At 36.8% G+C, this 20,608-nt stretch overlaps 1 protein-coding gene across 1 annotated transcript in view; it reads right to left on the bottom strand.

The window, feature by feature from the left end:
- LOC104505560 (fibronectin-like) overlaps positions 1–20,346 on the bottom strand; it is a gene marked incomplete at its 3' end in the record, with an annotated part of 50,744 nt that extends 30,398 nt beyond the window's left edge. Inside the window, exons 1-17 of the mRNA XM_010156967.1 lie at positions 20,091–20,346; positions 16,623–16,681; positions 16,158–16,295; positions 15,452–15,587; positions 14,093–14,347; positions 12,868–13,085; positions 11,731–11,917; positions 11,307–11,591; positions 9,415–9,699; positions 8,505–8,774; positions 7,026–7,286; positions 5,578–5,708; positions 5,258–5,387; positions 3,901–4,051; positions 3,332–3,438; positions 2,752–2,849; positions 289–451 (exon numbers count right to left, since the gene is read on the bottom strand). Of these exons, the coding sequence (XP_010155269.1) occupies positions 289–451; positions 2,752–2,849; positions 3,332–3,438; positions 3,901–4,051; positions 5,258–5,387; positions 5,578–5,708; positions 7,026–7,286; positions 8,505–8,774; positions 9,415–9,699; positions 11,307–11,591; positions 11,731–11,917; positions 12,868–13,085; positions 14,093–14,347; positions 15,452–15,587; positions 16,158–16,295; positions 16,623–16,681; positions 20,091–20,346 (3,130 nt within the window). The remainder of the gene's footprint in view (positions 1–288; positions 452–2,751; positions 2,850–3,331; positions 3,439–3,900; positions 4,052–5,257; positions 5,388–5,577; positions 5,709–7,025; positions 7,287–8,504; positions 8,775–9,414; positions 9,700–11,306; positions 11,592–11,730; positions 11,918–12,867; positions 13,086–14,092; positions 14,348–15,451; positions 15,588–16,157; positions 16,296–16,622; positions 16,682–20,090) is intronic.
- Between the last annotated feature and the right edge of the window lie 262 nt (positions 20,347–20,608).

Raw genomic sequence — 20,608 nt, 5'->3', positions numbered from 1 at the left:
AATTTAGTGAGTCCACCCCTTTTTTTCAAACGAGTATCTGCAACTATGCCTACACTCCTCAGCATCAATGCAGCAAGTTACATACAAGGTTCCTGTTTAAACAACTATGACAAGAGGAAGCAGAACTTGCCTTCCCAGAGTTAGAGTTTCATTTTGAACTGTGACCCTTTTGAGACACTTCCATTCAATGATTTAAATGTCTCTGAACATCTACTGTGGGGTTTGTTTGTTTGGGTTTTTTTGTTTTGTTTTTTAAAAAGAAAGACATGTTATAAGGTATTTCCTTACTTGTGATGACTTTTTTCTCCACAGCAACAGAGGAATCCAAGCCTTTAACTGTCCTCAACTGAAAAAAGTATTCTGTCCCAGGGGCCAGATTTTTCACTACAGCTCTGCTGCCATAAACAGTTCTGGTAAGCAGCTTTTCATTATTCATCAGACAGTATGAAAGCTATGGAAGAAAAATATTTTCTTATATTAGACTCTTTCACTTCATAAAAGTAAAGTTCATAGATTCCAAATGCCTGTCTATGTAAAAACAGTCCCAAGGAATCATCCCCTCAACTCTGCTCACTGGTACACCTTGAAAACTCATTTGCTTAGAGCCACTGCAGAGAATAAAAGTGCTGGTGATACCAAGTAGTTGAAGTTTGGGCACTTAACTCCTAGAGGCTGTGAGGATTCCTTCTGGCCTCCCAGACAGTTCTAAGGCAAGAAAAAAAATTTCTGTGATAGTCCTTTTCTGTGGACACAGAAAACTGTTACTGCAGACTGTTTTATAGGTGCACTGGTAAAAGGTGAAAAAAGATGCTCACTGTGTCTGCCCTGCGAAGGAGGGCTCCAGACAAGCATCTCCAGCACACACAAGGGTTTCTCATGTGTGGCAGTTAGCACTAAGATAAGAGGCTTTGTAACTGTCTACATCCCTGTGTCCTGTCCTGCCACCCATTATTTCCTCCAACAGAAGAGGGATATTCTACATGATAGTGACCTTAAAGCACTCTGGTCCAGCTGTTATTCATTTGGGGAGGAATGATCCAATTCCCCTCTGTATATCTTACTAGCACGGTACCTGTTAATACACACTAAATGTTGGAGTGTGTCATCACCTTATTAGAATTACAGCACTGCAAAATGCTAGAAGCAAAGCTATAGATTAAAGATTTACATCTAGTACAAACAAGTTAGGAAAGTACCTATTGTGCACTCTTTGCTCTACAAACTACAATATATTGCATAGAAAGTTAGTGAGCTGGGATAATTAATTTTAAATGATTAGTAAAATGATCCCTTTTATGCAGGTGCACCTTACTAAGCAACCAGTCTACTGAAGCCTTTCTCATGAAAGATTTAAAGATAAAGTCATTTATTCAGACAAAGCACTGTCTAATGTGGCTGCTTCCTCTATGAGATGCTGAACAATAATACTGTGCCATAAAGATCAATATTACAGATGACCATTACTTTCCACATGGTGGTAAAAATAACCTGACCACAGACAAAAGTATATGTGAATTGGTTCACAACATGAATGAGAAAATTGAATTTAATTTTAAAATTTGTAAAAATACTCCAGGCTAGTTCAGCAAATTGTGCTGTAGTAGGTTAACTAGCTACTCTTGTTCACTCCAATCAATGCAGCTTTACACTAATGAAGAGAGAAGAAATTATCAGGAAACTACACTAAGAATATTCACATTTCAAGTTTTAGGTAAGGCTATAATCAAAGTCATTGGGAAGGGGAAGGAAAATAATTTGACACTGTAATATTGGGGTAAAAAGTGTGTGAGATCATTAAAGCAAAGTACAGTGTCTCATGGTGATTTTACATACTAAAGAATATGCTAGTAAGTTAACCATAGAAGACTGTACCTTGAAATCTTTATTAATTCAAATGACATGTTTAAAGAACAGTTTACTAGCAAAGTTTTATTGACTGCATGACTATGTTCATACAGTGACTGCAAAATGCAAAGGATAATATAAGACAGACTGCAAAAGACAGGACACAAAGGAGAGACTGGTTGAATGTCGTAGTGAAATATGATCCACACAAAGTATTTAGATGTCATAGTAGGTTGTTTCTGACCGGAGAACTGAAAGCAGAAATAACTTCAGATTTTGTGCCAAGTGTTGCAAACAATAAGGTTCAAACTACTCGAGAGTCACTCTGTAATACTGACCATGAAATATTAGTACCCAGCTCCTTTGTAAGAATAAAAACAAAACTTCCAGGATAGCGAATTTAATTAGAAAATGAGAAATAATTAAAAAAGATCAAGCAAATTAAAAGAAAATCATGACAAGCATCCAAAAGTGTCATGGTATAAAAAACATAGAAATACAACTTCAATACATGATATATCACTCAAAGTTTGTAGAGGGAACGTAGAAATAGCAAAACCATTTGAAAAATAAAGAGGATTCTATTAAGAGAAGATAACCTTATAAACTGGATACCATATCAAAACAAGAAAAATAAAACCTCTAAACTTGTCTATTTCATGCAAGCTAACTTAAGCAGCACAGGGAAGCAGGGCACAATCATAATATTTTAAGATTTATTATGTAATATGAAATATATATTTAGCTGATCTTCTCCCATAGCAGTATTTCCCTTCCATACTTAGGTGGGTTAAAAAGATAAATACTTATCATTGGGTTTGCCATACATAAAGGATGATAATTTTATTGAGAAATTAAAAAAAAAAAGTAAAGAATTGCATTGGTCTGTTCCCATTCTTATCTCACCTGAAACATATCAAATCCTCCCCTTGGTAGTTTCCAAGAAAAATAGACTGTATTTTCTTCTTGCCCAAAGACCTGTAAATCTGACGGTGGATCAGGATCTGAGGACAGAAGTGGATGTAAAGTTCAATATCAAAATAATCTATATTAATTTGAAGGAAATTAATATCTACAGAAGACACTGTTGTAATTAATTATTTTATAGTTCAGTGCAGAAACAGATTTAATTTTGTACTTAAGAACATAAAATAAATTCACCTCTACATATCAGCAATAGATTCAGAAATAAAATCAATGTTTGTAAATTTTTATGGAAAATTATCATCCTAATATTACTGCTAATTCCTTTACTAGCAGAATCTTATTAATTGCAGAGGAAACTTACTAGTGTTTTCAAAGCTTTTATTTATTTAGTAACTTCCAAGGATATTTAAATTGAAAAGAAGGACATATATATGCTAATCTAGCCACTGTTAAGATGCATTGATTTGATAACAAATAGCTTTTCTTAGACAGTACCTTAAAAAGTAACAACCCTAATTATCTGAACTCATGAAAAGCTATTAATAGACTGTGAACTTACAGGTGCTAGACTTGAGGATGGTGGGGTGACTTCTTTTTAATCCATTGGTTGTCACAATACTGATTAAGAAATCAGTGCCTGGCAGAAGACTTTCAAATTTGTACTTTCTACAAACATTAAAAAAAGAGATCGTGCCCTTTAGCATTTTAAAATTGCAAGTCTCTCTATATATTAATTATTTACAGTATTGTGATATTATTTACACATGATGTGTGTATACATTTGTATATGCTGTCAGTCAGAAACCAGTATGATAAAATCTTAACTAGGATGCATTAAACTATAGTTCACAGCAAATTCAAGAACTAGAAAGTCTTAAAAGATTAATTTAAACATCCAGAATGACACACGGGTTCTACTGGTGCTCGCTCCAGTGCAGTATTTTGTTTGCTCTTCTTTGCACAAACACATCATGAGATCTGTGATTTGTCCTTTTTCACATGGGCATGGTAATATATATCAACTAAACCATCAAATACATATCACACTGCAGGCTACTTATTTTAAATAGACAGTGAAACATCTGGTTAGAGTTCAAGTCAGTTATTTTTTAAATGTAATCCTCATACCTTACAGTGACAGGTAACATTTTTTCCTCATTGAAGACCTTATTGTTTATTGAAATAACATATCCATCAAACATATTTTGGGCTGGTGGCCAGGTAACAGTTATTGACTCAGAGTCTCTGCTACAGTTCAGATATTTAACTGCACTTGGTACTGTGTGACAACAAAAACAAAATGCATTTCTTTTAAATACATTACCTTATGACAGGACTCATGTCAACAGAATGCAATGAAAACTCCACAAGAATTATGTCATATGCTTCCTTATCTCAAGGACACACAGGCTAATACCATCGTGGTAATGTGTATAGGGACTTCGGTTATCCACGAGATCCAGAGCCAAAGCGCCTCATCCAGACATCTTTTAAATACCATGACCCAACCACCTCCCTAACCAGCCATTCCAAAGACTGAAAATCCTTTCAGTGAAGAAATTTTTCCTACCATCCAATCTAAATCTCCCCTGGTGCAATTTGAGGCCTTTTCTTCTTGCCCTATCACTAGGTGAAGAGACCAACCCCCCACCTCCCTGCAACTTCCTTTCAGGTAGCTGTAAAGAGTGATCAGGTCTCCTCTCAGCCTCCTCCAGGCTAAACAGCCCCAGTTCCCTCAGTCACTCCTCACAGAACTTGTGCTCCAGACCCTTCCCCAGCTGTGTTGCCCTTCTCTGGACACGCTCCAGCACCTCAGTGTCTTTCTTGTAGTGAGGGACCCAAAAGTAAACACAGGATTCAAGGTGAGGCCTCACCAGTAACAAGTACAGGGGCACAATCACTCCCCTAGTCTGGCTGGACCCAAGGTTCCTGATGCAGGCCAGGATGCCATCGGCCTTCTTGGCCACTAGAAGAACTAGAACAGAACAGAACTATGCTGCTGAGAAATAAAAGTCCTAACCCAAAGTAGAACCCCAAATTTAGTCCTGATGTAAGAGGAGGCCAATGAGAGAACATCAGAAAATTAATTTAGTTCTGAACACCTGTGTTCAAACTCAGCACTGAAGTGAGAAATCAAACATTAAAGAGAAGTCTAATAAAAAAAATTGTTTTCTGTAATGTTGGTAGCAAGACAGTGTGCAAGTATCAGTTACTGGAGTGTACACACTTGCTTGAGTCATTATGCAGTTAAAAGTTGGTTGTTCATTGTACCATATTCAATATGTAACCATATTAAAATTCTTAAAGGATAGAAGCAGACATAGAGAAAATTAATTCAATAATTTTCATCATTTTCTCCTTATTCCCTTTCACTGTTATTTTTCTTGTTCTATTTGAGACAAAAAAAAAGGTCAAGAAAAAGTAGAAAACAAGACATACAGATGGACCAAAACAAATGCTGAATTTGACCACACTGTGGTCTCACCTGTCTCTATTTCCTTTGTCACAAAAACACTGTCTCTGAAACCTTCCTTTTCTGTTCGGATTGTAAAGTTGTACACCTTACCAGGAGTAAGGTTGGAAAATGTTGCTGTTTCTTGCTTGACCTTCTGGACCTAGAAAACCAAATACAGCTTTCACAGAACTGCTTGCAAGATTTGTTTGTATTATATAAATGGTATCACCACCTATTCTAATAGGAGACCTAGCTTTTAATTTAACCTTTGATTAAGTAATAGAAGACTTTTAAAAAAACAACTGCATTGCCTATACACCTAAAGACCAGTGGTCTTTTAAAGAACATACCCTGAAAGCACTTGCACAATTTATACATGCGACTTCGTATTGATGAAAGTCTCCATCAGCACGGTCCCAAGCAATCTGTATTGAAGTGTCTGTAACGTTACCTTCTCGTACATGGCGTGGAGCTGACAGACCTACAGGAGGACAGAGAGCACGCTACTGTTCAATCCAAGACTTTGTTCAATCCAATACTTTGTATGTCTCCTGTGGAGACATAAAACTTGAGACAATCAGTAACAAATTAAAACAATTGGAGAGCAAAATCTGATGCCAGACATGCAAACACACAGATATTCCAACACAGAAAAATGGAGAAAGCAGAGAGATAATATTGCCACTATTCAAGGAAAACTCCTGCTTGCTTATCTTAAAACCACACAGGGCTAAAAATGCATTTCTCCCAGAGGACAGAACTGGCACTCCTAGGCAGGAAAATCCTCCAGAGAAGAGTTAAACTAATATGACCATCATAGTGCTCAGAGTGTACCTATACTTTGTCAAATAGATGAGTAAAACTGGATACACCAGCCAAGACAAATACACTATAATTAGTAAAGCCCTGTATGATACAATTCAGATCAAATTACAGAGAAGCTTCCACTCTTCTCTGCTTCTCTTTTATCCCCACCACAGCTGCTTCTGGCTGGAATGTAACAACATTTACACTTTTTGTACAAAAAATTACATTAATGTTAGTGGTCGGAATTTTTTCTTCCAAGCTTTTTGGACCCTAGAAAGGACATACCAAAACTAAAGGCAGTTTCATGATAAATTTAAGAAATGGTTTCATAAGATTGCTCAAAACTCAATTTTTATTAGAACAATATTATAAGAAAAATCAGTTTTCAAGGTTTTCACTATTTGGGGAAGAATTTTTCTGTCTTGCCCTCATTCTCCTCTTCTTTCTTCCTTACTTCTTTTTATTCTATCTTAATTTTTCCTTTTATAACACTTCCACTCAGATAAACAGAGTAGAAAAGAATTTCAAAGAAAATTCCTATGTATTTTACATATTTATTTTCTTGAGAAACGGGAACTTCAATGCTTTTATTATTTGCGTAAAGATACACTGGAAGAAATTAACTTAGTGATTTCGAGAGACAGAAGTAACTGCATTGCTCTTGGCTAAAATAAATGTTCAAAATCTGTCTCATTTCCCACAAGTATAACAATTTGATACAGCCTAAATTCCTGAAATACATGCTAGACATTTTTACAGACCTGATATTAAAACCACAGATTAGAAAGTCTAGAAATTATAAGGGATCATTATAACCTTGTTTAAAAACCAGCTAGTGTTAGTATCATTATGAATTTCTTACAGAGATATATCAAGGTGACTTTTAAATAGCCTATCATTTTTTACTGCACTGAAGTACAATTAATTTAAAAGAGATTACAGATCAAAATTTAATACGGTGCAATTTTACAGAAATAAACTTAATACTCACATGTTTTTACACCAGATAGACGGTAAAAGGAGCTCAACATTTTCCCACTTTTTGTAGAGATGCAGAAATCATATTCTGTTCCTGCAGTAAGGTTTTCAATCATTATTTTACCATCACTTTTCAAAACGAATGCTGCATTAGGTCCTCCTTTACTTGTAACATATATGCCGTCAAATACTCCAATATCAGGCATGCGAACAAATAATACCACAGCATTGCTATAAAGCACATAAGGAACTACAATTTCAACAGGCTTGGGCTCTAAATGAGGGGAAAAAAATTGCCACATGTTAAATCAGTTGAAAATAAATTCAGTGAAAACCACACAACAAACCTGAAGCAACTGCCCCGAGAAATACACTTGCCCAGGGCAAAAAAATAGCTACCCCAATAAAACACTGCTCAGAAACAATAACAACCTGCTATTTTTAGGTGTTCATCACTGGAATCCTAAAGCATTTGAAAATTATTTAGGAATCAAAGCAAATTAGGCTTCCAAAGGTATTATTGAATTACCTTTTCAACCAGAAGCTCACAAAAAAAAAAGTAAGTCAGGATAGCTGAAAAATTTTTCAGAAAGGTACATGCGGACAAGGAAATCAAAATGGAGAATGAGATACATTTGATGGATGCAATATTGACATGTTTAGTTTTCTTCCCTTACAGCTGGCTCTGACAGCTGTGAAAAGTCCCATCTAGAATTTTCTGTCATCTGTGTCTTGAATGAGTTATTAAATCTAATCCTATATAAAAAATTCTGAAAAAGACTAAGCCTGCTACCCTCCAAAATACTGTAATCATTTGGAAAAAAAATGACAAGGCAGCATTTCATACATCTATAACCTGACAGCTGCAGCCTTTACATACCACATGGATAAGTGAATCCTGCCCATTCCTTTCACATATGCAAAAAATTTATACTGTGCCAAAAGCATTTCAACATCTTGGTAAACTAATGCTAACAGGAAAGACCCTTCAATAAACAATGTAAAGCTTTTACCTTTCAGCTACTACTCCTTTCCCAGCACCCTCTCACTAATCGCAGGGTGATTTCTCTCTCACAGTTCACCGAAAAACTAATGCATCCCCAATAATATGTTTAAATAATGAGTTTAAATAATTATATATTTTAAACACAATAATGTGTTTAAACCATTGCAGTATTTTCCTATTTCAATGCAAATCAATGATTTGCCCGATTTCTTCTGTCAGCGTGAACAGGATTCCCAGCCACGGTCCTCGGCACAGTTGTCAGTACTACCAGCGTGTTTCCCAAGGCTGCACTCTCCTTGAAAGTTAACAGCATCTACTTTGCTGTGAACAATTAGGACTGGATCAGCACATTTTATATTCTAGTTTTGATCCTTGGCTATTAAGCAAATTGACAATCTACCAGATCTGTTAGATGACAGTAATGATAATGAGATGGACGTTGTGTGTACTATAGTCTGTAGTTTCCATCATTAAAATATGTCTTACTTAAAGTGCATGGAATGGTCTTCAGTTCACTCATATTTCCATTATTCACACTTGCCACTGCTATTTCATAAGTCATTCCAGGAATTAGGAGATCAATCTTAAATTCTTCTGTATTCTTTAATAAAAACTTCCTGGTTTCACCCACGTCTGCATTAGGTTTCACTTGAATGTAGGATTCCTGACCCTCTTGTGGCAGCTTCCAGTGAAGGATTACACTCTCTTCTTGTACGTCCTCTGGGTCAATATAAACAGCTGTAGGTGGACTGATAGCTTGATCAAAGAAAAAGATGTCAGCATAAAACCACAGATCAAACTTACTATTAATTTACAATCAATTCCCAATGATGCCTTTTGGTTTATCTTTTCTTCAAAAATTTCATTATTTTAAAACTACTAATTCACTTAAGTATTTCTTAAAATAGTTTGTGGACAACAACCTGTTGCAGGCAGATTCGGCTTTCTGTTTTCTCATAAGAAACAGGGACTGACTTTACAAGTATATTCTGTCCCACTGGATTTATACAGGGTAACAAAAATGACACAGTTTGAGTCACTGCATCAATGATTAGAAAAAGAAATTAATCTGTCTTCACCTACATCATTTGAGACATCATGGTAATATTTCTACTTTGCCAAAACTAACTATTTGAACCGTAAATCAGTATTTATCAAATAGGATGCCATTTCTTTAGCACATACTAATGTGCTACAAATAAGTAAATAAGTAAAGAAATTCACTCTTTTGGAAGGATCTGAAGTTTTGATCCAGTTAACAGAAAATACAGAGATGAACTCGGCTGATTTTCCCCTGATAACATCACAACAAACCACAGTCTGTGCATGGCCTTAAAAATACTTTTGTGCCTTTTCATCTAGTGAAATAAGAAACACCAGAAAATGGATATATCACCTGTTGTGATGATTATAGGCTTCTCATGGCAGCTTAGAGTTCCTTTCTCTGCTACGTTCTGTAAATATAACTGATACTGATGATAAGGTTTTACATTTCCTATTACTGTTGAAGTTTTGCTTTTTTCAACTGATAACTGTTCCCAGATGTTGGTTTCAGTATCCAAAATGTTGATGACGTAGTAATGAAAAGAAGTACTAGATGGATGCTGTGGAGGCTTCCACTTTAAATGTATTTCTGCAGATGAAACATACATAGCCTCTAACTTCCGGGAGTGCAATGGTCCTATGGAGTAAGATTAGGAGAGAAATAGAATAATAGCTTCTGATATCTTTTACCAATAGCTAACTTCTTTTTCAAATACAGCCTGAAATGCTAACAGTATACACTTAGTTACATAAAAGCTAAATAATATTAAAGTAAATCAAACAAAGTAACACTGACTGTGTATCTAATACTGATACACAGTGGAATATTCTCACTCTCTAATTGAGGTTTTCTGAATCACCCAGCTCTTTATGTAGAACTCAGTCTCCCCACTTAGGTCCTCTCCTGTATTTCAGTCAGACCAGAAACATCATTTAAGAAAATGGTATGAATTACCCAAGTTGGTTAAAACCTGGTCCCAATGAATTAAATGTCAAAATCTACTGAATTTCTGAAAGTGCAAGTGTTCGATACACCCTGTTTTTATCAACCATTTTAAAATAAACTTCTCACATCTCCTTACCTCTTCCAATAATTCAGTCACCAGTTTAATAGCAAATCATTTTATTTAACCTTGCCTGGACAATCATGTTTCTGCGGATAGCAACGTTGCAGCTGAAAAGCCTATTTCTGAGGTAAAACACGTATTTGCTTCTCATAGGAGAAAACAGGAATACATCTTCTCCCTTACAGAGTCAACTTATGAGGGCAGAGTAGATGGGAGAGAGGACTTTCAAGTGCACTAAAGCAGCCCAGAGAAAGAAGTAAACTGTACAAAATGTACTTGCTAGAGAAGAGGAACAGATTTTTCCCCTGTAGAAACACTTTTATTTTGTTCTGACTTTAAGAAAATGGACCCCTGTCTCATATTTGGACTGTCATACCAGAACTGGTATAAACGTGAGGGCAGTATGTTTCCTTTAACTTTTGCAAATCTGAATATTTTTCCAGTACCACAGAAACAGGAACCTGAAAAAAATCTGCACCTAAAATTGTGTCCATGAAGTAAATTTTCCTTGAGAACATGTCTCTTTGATCACCTTTAGATGCAAAAGTATTTTTCATCTCTACCAACTGGCAGGTTTTGTTTTACTTCATTCAGCTGGATTTTACTGAAACACAAGGTAATTTGTTCATGAGTTTTTCTTATGCCATAATGCATCATGCAGTGGGTCAAAACACAATGTATTCTTAAACCATGGAGCTTGTTTTAATCTTTACTGAAGATACATAGGAATATCTCTGTTTATTCCAACAAAATCTTTTACTTCAGATTGGAATGTAGGCTTCTGCATTTCATCAGTACGGCTAAAAAATATCTTATTGATACTCTGACACCCAGCTTTCCCTTTGGACATCAGTAGGAATCCTGTGAGTAAAATTGGGGTAAGAAGAAGCTTTTAAAATATACTTCACAGAAACAGAATTTGTAGCTGGCTTTCTGCCTGTGGTCATTGAAAAATCTGAGGTTTTCCTCATCAGTCCTAATAAAGCATTTCAGCACAAAACCAAAATGAAGATGTTGGAATCCACTACAGCAACTAGTCAGTGCTGGATTCAGAATTCATGGTTAAAGCTATCTATAGTTTCAGACAAAATATCAACAAAGGAGTAGTGTAATTAATGGAAAATATAAAAACTGTATGATTATCTGGTTCTTACTGCTATTTATTTTTGTAACTTACTTGTTTCTACCTTCAGAATTGGACTTAAAATAGTCTGTGCCCCTTCTGGGTTCCTTGCTGCTAATAAAAAGCTATAGCAAAGGCCAGGAGACAACTGCACAATTTTAGTTTGAGTTGTATTCACAGGCAAGCTCAGAATGTTCGGTTTCCACTGATCGAAATAGTACTTAATTATAAGTGCAAAGCCTGACTTAAGCCACATGTCTGTATCGCTCCACATAAATACAGCTTCAGTTGTCTCGACATCACGCACACTAAATGTGAAGTTTTCGGGTACCAGAGGTACTGAAAAAGAACACCAAAAATGAAAAAAATCATTGAAAATCATGAAAACCTTTTTCTTATATTTGTATCTTCAAAGAAAAACATAACTGGAGGAAAGCTTTTAAAAATAAATGCAAAAGAATGGAAGAAAAATGGTTACATTCATATTCACAAATATATGGTAGCTGTATATAGCAGAAAAATCCTGTGAGGAAGTAGTCTGGACCAGTGGGATCTCTCTGCAGGGCATAGCAGTCAGTTTCATTTTCTGGTATCATTGACAAAGTCGAGATGCCAGCCTTTAGAAGATAAGCAGATCCATCTGTCCACAAGAGCTGACCTTCTTCCTACAATGGAAAAGATGAAATTAAAAACTCCATGTATCTTTGCATTATACTGATGAATTATTAAGGCTTTTGTCATTGCGGGCATATCTGCTAAACATCAAAAATACACATACTTCATTTATACAAATTAATTATACAGGGATGTTTGGAGTGAAGTATTTCAGTGTAAAATTTTATCCCTTCTATTACAAGAAACTACAAGGTAAGAATATAATATAATAGCCACATAAGGCTAATATAGAGTGATCATTACAAACAAAACTGTGATACAAACCTCTGTAGTAGTGCTTGTAAGAAAAGCCTCAGTAAACAGACTTGGGCTACCCTTCTCCTTTCCTATCTCTGGAGCACTGCACAGTGTCAGGACAGACGAGAGCGTGACACCGAAGTGTTCCATTTATTCTTATGCAGTGCACTGACCTACATCTCCAGGGTCCCTGCTGTCTCACAAGAACGCTCACCCTCATCAGGAAGGATTTTAATGCAGATACAGATCAAAATAGGGTTAAAGAAGGAGAAACTGTGACAATAAAAATGCTATAAAACTAATCCTGCTCACAATGTCGCTAATTTTTATCAGTGTCACAGTGACACCCCACCAAAACCAAGAAAGCCAGCCCCAGACTTTGGTAGCCACGGTAAGATTTAAAATCTGGTAATGCAGCACCACCTGCAGGCAAAAGAATATCCCTGTGATGCACTCGCAGAAAAAGAAATATTAAACAGGTTATGTATATAAACTATGCCTTTTTCCCAGCTACAGCCTGATAAATATTTTCAGTATTTCTAAATAGAAAGAAATAATGATTCTTCTTATAACTATTAACAACTACAAAAAAACCCCAAACGATTTCCTCTGTAGCAGTTTTTATTCCAAAGAATTGGGCTCTATACTTCAAAGTTCTCCTGCTTCCATATAGGTAACAGCAAAGAAGATAAAGCTGACTGACCTTTAGGTCGTTAAGACCCGTCCATAACATGATTATCTGACTAAATGTCTGGAGATAAGACAAAATAAAACTACGTTCTTCTTCACTCTCTATGTCAAGCAGATGTGCCCCTCGTGAAGACGTTTCGCAGGTTTGTTGTGCCGCTTTCCACGGCTTGCTCTCCTTACTGACTCGATAGCAGCTGCTTTGGAATGCCACCCACCCGTGGGAACAGGTGCCTATAGGTGAACAAGGACAAAGATTTTAAAGACATTCTGTACCATTTATGCCGGTGCTACAGTTTTAGATTTTATATAATTACACACACATTTTGATGATAATAGCATCTAATTAACTAATGACTGTAAATCCCCAAAAATTCAGTAATTATGAGTCAACTGTCCTTCAAAATCTCCAGTGTCCTAAAAAATTCTGAGTGACTGCATGAAGAGTACCAACTACAACCCACTGAAGCAAAAGAAAAAAAAAAAAAAAAAAAGACATAAAAGACTTCTATGCTATTCCAGGAAAAAAAAAAAAATCATTCTTTAAGCTTAGTTTCTGACAGTTCATTTTTTAAATTTTGAAATTGAAGTTAGCAAATCATTCGTTCTTAATAGTTTCCTGAGTTTAGGAAAATAATTATTTTGTTCAATCTGAACCTATATCATCCTTTCTTTTGTGTTGCTAATTTTAAATATTTTAAGTTGCATTATCAGAGTAGGACACTTGACAGAATGAAGTTACACAGCCAAGCCATAACAACCTCAGAATCCAGCCTCCTTCAAAGAGCTGCTAACAAAACAGTGCAGCTAGGTTAGTCACTCAGCAGTACAAAACCATCTGTTAAAACGCAAAAAGTATTCCAAATCCCTGACAAATTCAGGCTTTTGCCTGCCTTTTCATTGAAATTATACAGCAAATTCAATCCATACCATCAAATAACTACAGTGTTATACCCCAACATTCACGTGACTATTTTAGACTACAAAAAATGCAGTTAACTTAAAATATTTGCACATACAAAATTGACTTCTTACTCATAAAAACACTAAGAAATATTGATTAGAAATAACCTATGCCATTAACATTACATTTCTTTTAGCTTTCGAGAAGTGAAGCAATCCACACCTATTAAAAAATGTAAAATGGAATACAAGCTTTTTACAATATACTCTTAACTCTTCTAGAAAATATGCAGTGCTTCCTTGCATTTACTGTGACTGCAACAAACTCAGTTATATACCTGTTTCGGCTTGAACATCCAGTGACTGAGAAACATTTACACATTCACGATGCAATTGTTCAAATGTAAACTTAAAGGCATATAAGGTGTCAGGTGTCAAATTACTCCATACGAAGAATCCGCTGGGATTTTTTACAATTTGAGAAGTACCATTCAGGGAAACTGACACTGAAAAGTCTTTCATCATTGTGCTCCAATTAAAAGACACTGTAGTAGGGGTCACAAAAGTTTTGATGTCATTTTCTGAAATTCCACCTAGTAGACCAAGAAAAAACAAATACTGTCTTTATCACAACAGAATAAGTAGCTCAAAGTTTTATTGAATTAATTTTTTTTTATTTTAAGAAGTGATGATAAGAAAGTGTGAGAACAGAAAATGCCTTACTGAGCAATTCAGAAAGTCATGATCCTTTTTGCTTTGTCATGGTATGTAAACTGAAGTCTGAAGCAACCAGAAATAAAATATAAGTGCACAGTTTAAGGAGTGTTTGTCTGCAAAAGTACACACTTTGCTAGAATATCAGTGAAGTAATAGATGTCAAGTACAGTAACGTATTAGTAGCATAACTAAACTATTATTTCACATAATATATTCACGTACCAGATCTCAGCAGAGTCGATAGCTGCTGCACTGTTTTCAACTTACTATTTATTTTTCCAATTATGTTGTTTACATTCAGACCCTAGACTGTATTCCAAAGCTAGTATGAGCTTGTAATGTCTGCAGAGGTAATGCTATAACATATTCTAAAATAATTAACAAAATTAAGATCAGAAAGCCCTTTCATTCTAGCACTTCCAGTGGGACTTGTGGTACTGAACAGATTTACAGCTATAAATGATGGTTTTATAAGTTTACTGTTTGGACTCAGAATATCTTATACTAAAAGTCTGCCCCATTTAGTCACAATACTAAGATCTCCAAGCTATTCATCAACCCTCTTTAAAGAGGAACTGTCATAAAGTGGAAACAAAAATATTTAAATCAAATACATTAGTTTATTGTTATGTAACACAATCACAACCCTACGTTGACATGAAATTGCCAGACTTTATGAAAGAGGACCATTGAAAAATTTACTTAAATCTCTTGTCCTACAATTACTGTAGTATAGCAAATCCTGTAAGATTTAAAAATCTCCCAAACTTTTACATCAGTCACATATTGCAAAATTGTTACACTCACCAAACAGAAGTTATATAAAAGTTATTCCTTCTACTCTCAATGATTGAAAACATACATTGATGTAAAGTTCCTAAACACAAGAGTCAGCTCAGAATTTAAACCCCTACTTCTTTAAACTTCAGTATTAGACTAACTATAATGATACCAAAATATTTTCGTGCTACTCTACTTACGTGTCTTAAATGATTTTACACTTAAAATTCGGCCATTTTTTAGGGATTCTATGGTAATATCATACTTCTTATTTTCCTCAAGCAGAATTGTAGTACTGACAGCTTTCTGTTCAACTGTAGAAACATTTCTTATATTCTGCAAGTTAAAAGAATTTCTGGATATAGTGAAAGTAATAAAAATGCAATTCATAAGTGATCTATGAATTTTTTAAAAGGGTAGCTTATATTGCAAAACGTCAAACTGCAAAATACCCAATGCATTTAAACCAAAAACTCTTAGAAATCAATTAACAAACACCTTCATATTAAAATCCTCATGTTTTCTTTAAATTCCAGAATATCCTGTGCTCAGCATAAGAACAGCACCCTCCCACAGTGATCCGGGGGTAGTGTCTGTGCCTCTCCTGGAGAGGTTAGACAACATACCACAGTAGGTGAAGCATGTGCATATTCTTAACCGTGAACATCGGCCTATCTACCCTTACTCAACCAGGATACCCAAGAGTTTTTTAAGTCCCAGTGACTTCAACGGGACTGTGTAAGAGTGAACATAAAGGACATTAATTACAGACTTCAGGACAATTTTTTCAAACTTTATTTGTCATTTTAGGTTGTTCTTTAAACAAACACACAATGCTATTAACTACTGACATCTACAGTGTAAATACATTTGGAAGTACTTACTGCACAGATGGACAAAACTTACTTTTTGACTGAAGGCATCTGTTTGCTGGTATGTTACAATGTAATAGTCTGGATCCCCTCCCCTGGGGGATTCCGTCCACTCCAGCAAAGCTACTTTAGCAGGCTTTTTCACTCTGTCACAGACTAGACTCTCTGTACCCTGTAACAGAAACATACATTCATGCCACTTAGTAGAAAATGCAGTACACCTACCTCTAACTAAACAACCGAGTTCTGACAATTTTCATTACTTTTAGCTAGACGATGTCAGTTAGCAACAGGTTTTATATCGACCAGTCTTACCAGCCCTGCTGTGTGACATGCAGGGGCTTCATAACTTTCACGAGTTCTGCAGGTGCAGGTTCTATTTTAATTTCTCCCTCCAGAGGTGCCCAAACCATGACAGCTGACCCAAACATGCCCTCCTGGGAAAAGAGAATCCTGCCATCATTTTAGAAAAGAGGTCAGAGACTTGCAGTAAACGTACTGCAATCAGAGTCAGCAGCCAGTCAGGAGCTGGAGGTCTCAGACCTATTCTCACACTACCTGGTAAAGAGTCCCAAATATTTTAGAGTAAGAAAGAGCAACGTTCAACAGGTAAATAAATAGTTTACTAAACACCTCCCTACCTATTCAATTTAGACATGGCAGTACAAACTTTGTTCAGTATTTCAACTTCTTAGAGGTCAACTCTTTCTAGACACGAGTCCTCTGTATTCTTGATGCTACCTTTTTAATAATTGTACCTGCCTTCGAGGGACTTTGGCTTAGCTGTTTAGAGAAGCAGGTTCCTTCCAAGTCTGAATTTCATTTGGAACCCGAAACTTATGGGTTGCTGCTATCTAACAAGACATAAACCTGAATCACACCTCTATAATTCAGAAAAATTTGGCCATGTGATGCTAAAACCTATCCCATAACATTTATTAAAAGACTGCAGTTCTGTCTTTTAAGTTCCATTTTTATTTTATTTATGAATTGGGATGACAAATAAATTCCATCATTTAGCAATGAACTCAAAATATAGTTCAAAAAACAAAACAAACCACAAATCAAGGCATGAATAGGAACCCTAGCACACTAAAATAAAGGTTAGGAAATTTATTATTATACTACATTGCGTTGTCCTGTAAAACCACCTACTACACACAAATACACAAAAAACACCCCAAAACCAAACCAAACAAACAAAAAACCACTTAAAAGTACAAAACACAGCTCTTTCCCATTTGTTACGACAACACACTCTTTGAGACAGTTTGGCTTAAGGTAAATTCCTTTAACAAATGACTAACTAACAAAGCTATAAATCTATCAAGATCTTCACGTTCAGAGTTTAGATCACACTTTTTAAGCTTTAGGAAGTTTATAAAGCCTTTAATCTCCATAAACCCTTTATAAGAGGGTACATACCACCTCTTGGAAACCCCTGAACTATAATTCTAGAATACTGGACTAAAATTGATGGCATACACAAACTTGTTTAAGGATATCACACATTCCAGGAGAAGCAGCAGGCTTGATTTATGGGTGTATAGCTGACTTGCCTTCCCTGAAAACAAGCTAGACGAAGCAATCCAAAGGGTAGGAAAATCTTCTTTTAAAGATAGTTAAAAAAAGTCTATGTTCCAATAACAGAATTTAAAAATATAAATAATTTTCTACTGTCAACAATATTGTATGCCATTTTACTGTACATAAATACACATGCTAAACCTAAAAAAAAGGAATATATTTGCAAGTATACACAGAAATTTCAGCATATTTCTATCTGATGAGAAGGATTTAGAACATGCCTTTTTGCTGCCAACACCTTGCCAGTACTTCAGGCCATTACCCCAAGACTGCAGAAATTAAAAAATGAAAATAGTTGAATTGAGCACAAAAAGCTAAGGTTCAAATCTATCTTCAGGCTAGCTACACACCAGCCAGGAAACCTAAACTACAACACTTACTGACTTCTGCTATCGACTGCTTCTCAACAGACAACTCAAGAGAGCTTCCCAGTCTGAAAAAGAGGAACTTGAGGGGAAATCAAACAGAGATCCATAAAATCTTAAGTAGCCAGAAGAAGCAAGCAGAGATTCATTTTTCATTTTCTTTTGTAGTAGAAGAACATGCGAAGGATGAAATGTAGCTGGTATGCTGCAGATTGAAAGCAAACAAAAAGAGGCAGTTCTTCACAAAATAAATAGTTTCTCTGAGAAAGCTTAAAGCGAGTACTAAACTTTCTATGGGCTTCAGAGGAGGCCAGACAAGTTCATAGAACAGAACTACACTGAAGCTCAAAAAATGCACTGCAAGTACATCCATCTCAAGAAGTCCTTAAGCTGCAAACGGTGCAAAACTAACACACTAGAGATAATTTTCTTATTATGCTATTCTTGCAGTCCTCCCCCAGTGGCTTTTTGTTGCTGCTGGGAGTATGACAGTGAACTCACTGAAGTTTTTATTTCACCCCATATCACCATCCTTCAGAGCCAGGCAGTCTCAACTACTCTGCAACGGTCAGGAAACCTCCCTGAAAAAGGCAAGTCACAGATTGCTTCACGACAGCTTCCACAAAACCCACTTGTTCTCAAGCTCAGAATTGGCCAGTGCAATCTGGCCAATTGCAATCTGACGCTGTCTGGATATTCTCAAGGAATATACTTGGGAGGCTGGGTACCGCAGCATTATTTCACCACCCCAAATACACAGCTCTCTTCTCCAAAGAAATGGAGTGGTATCTGTACCAGTAATTGACAGAGCTTTGAAATCAGCTTTGCTACAGAGCACATTAAGTTAAATGTAAAATAAAGACTAAACATACAAAACCTACATATAGCTAAATATAGACAAGACTATTGCAAAGTGTACTAGAAAAGTAAGCAGAAAGATATATCTGATTGCTATGTATGTGGTTCTTCCAATAATAGTCAGACACAAGGACCAACCCACAAATGGCTGTTTTGGATCAGAAAGTAAAACACTTCTTGCAGAAGTACACTTCCTAAAGGGGTAGCCAGAATCTACCCCTGGGTCCCAGAATGATCTTGAATTTCCAGTATCACCGTGCATGTGTCTGCAATGCCCAAAGGGTGACAATTCACACAGCAATATGACCTTGCCCATGACTTAAAAATTCTGGGTTCTCTTACTTCTTCTGGGGAACAACAGTAAACCAGAAGCAGCAGGCAATAAAGCAGATTAAGGATCTCAAAACACCTTCCAACAGTTCAAACAGAAGGAAGACTGGGAATGCTCAGTAGCAGTAACTGAGAGCTCCCTGTAACTGCTAGAATGACCAAAAAAAAAAAAAAAACCAAAAAACCCTCCAACAAAACAAAACCAAACCAAACCCAAAAAAACCAGTCCAAATCATGAACGATCAAACATCCAATTAGAAGACCGTAGAATCATCGAATGGGACCTTAAAGACCATCTAGTTCCAACCCCCCTGCCATGGGCAGGGACACCTTGCACTAGACCAGGTTGCTCAAAGCCTCATCCAGCCTGGCCTTGAAGACATCCAGGGATGGGGCATCCACAGCTTCTCTGGGCAACCTGTCTACCTTCAAGAAAATAGATCTATCCACCTTCAAAATAAGGGAATATTTTTCTTACCTTAAATAAATATTTTAATAAAAGCAGGAGAAGAATTACTTGATCCATAGAGAAATGTTACAGCCTCAGAGTCTACAGCTTCAAAACAAAACCCTGCTAGAGTACCTAAGACGTAAGAAGAGGAAAAGCTGATACACGGGTTTATAACTCACATAGATACAGCAGCAGCCAATGGTGCACCCGAGATTCGCCTTTGCCCTGGCCCTGCCTCTTCCCAGGCATGATATAAAGCTTCCCGAGATCAGCAAAAACCTGTCCTTTAACTTCACCGAACTAGGGGGGTGCCTGTTGTTCATTAATCAGCACAACCCACCTCAGTGTAAACGATGTCAGTATTTTTAAGTTTTACTAGCAATGACTGGACCGAAATCCACTGAAACCGGTGTAACCCCTCGCACTTCTCTCGGGAGCCGCGGGCTGCCCTCCGCAGTCCCCGACGTTTCCAGCAAGCTGCCCGTGTCGGTGCTCAAAACAAGCCCTAAACCTGTTTTCGGTGGGAGTACTGAGCACACCTGCAGAACCCACGGGTACCTCTCGCCAGGGCGTCCCACGGCAGTAAATGGACACGGTGTAAGTTTATGACAATTGCTGTTAAATGTGCCCATCGTGGACAGGTGCACGGCAGCGGAGCCCCGGGAACGGCAGCAGCACGTCTGGAAGTGCTTACGGAAAACACAAAACCCTGCTCTGGGTGTAAAGGCAGAGCCTGTGCGTCTCCTCACAGGCACACCACCTACTTCTCAGAGGACTCCTTAAACTCCTAGTTAGTAACTCCAGCACGCAATTCCCGGGGGAAGCGTCCACCGCGCCAGGCAGCCCGGAGCATGAAAGGGCAGAAGGAAGAACCGCCGCCGCGCCCCCCAGGCA

The sequence above is a fragment of the Eurypyga helias genome, unplaced genomic scaffold (assembly GCF_000690775.1).
Source record: "Eurypyga helias isolate BGI_N326 unplaced genomic scaffold, ASM69077v1 scaffold4108, whole genome shotgun sequence".
NCBI lineage: Eukaryota > Metazoa > Chordata > Aves > Eurypygiformes > Eurypygidae > Eurypyga > Eurypyga helias.
This window is presented reverse-complemented; position numbering and strand designations above follow the sequence as displayed.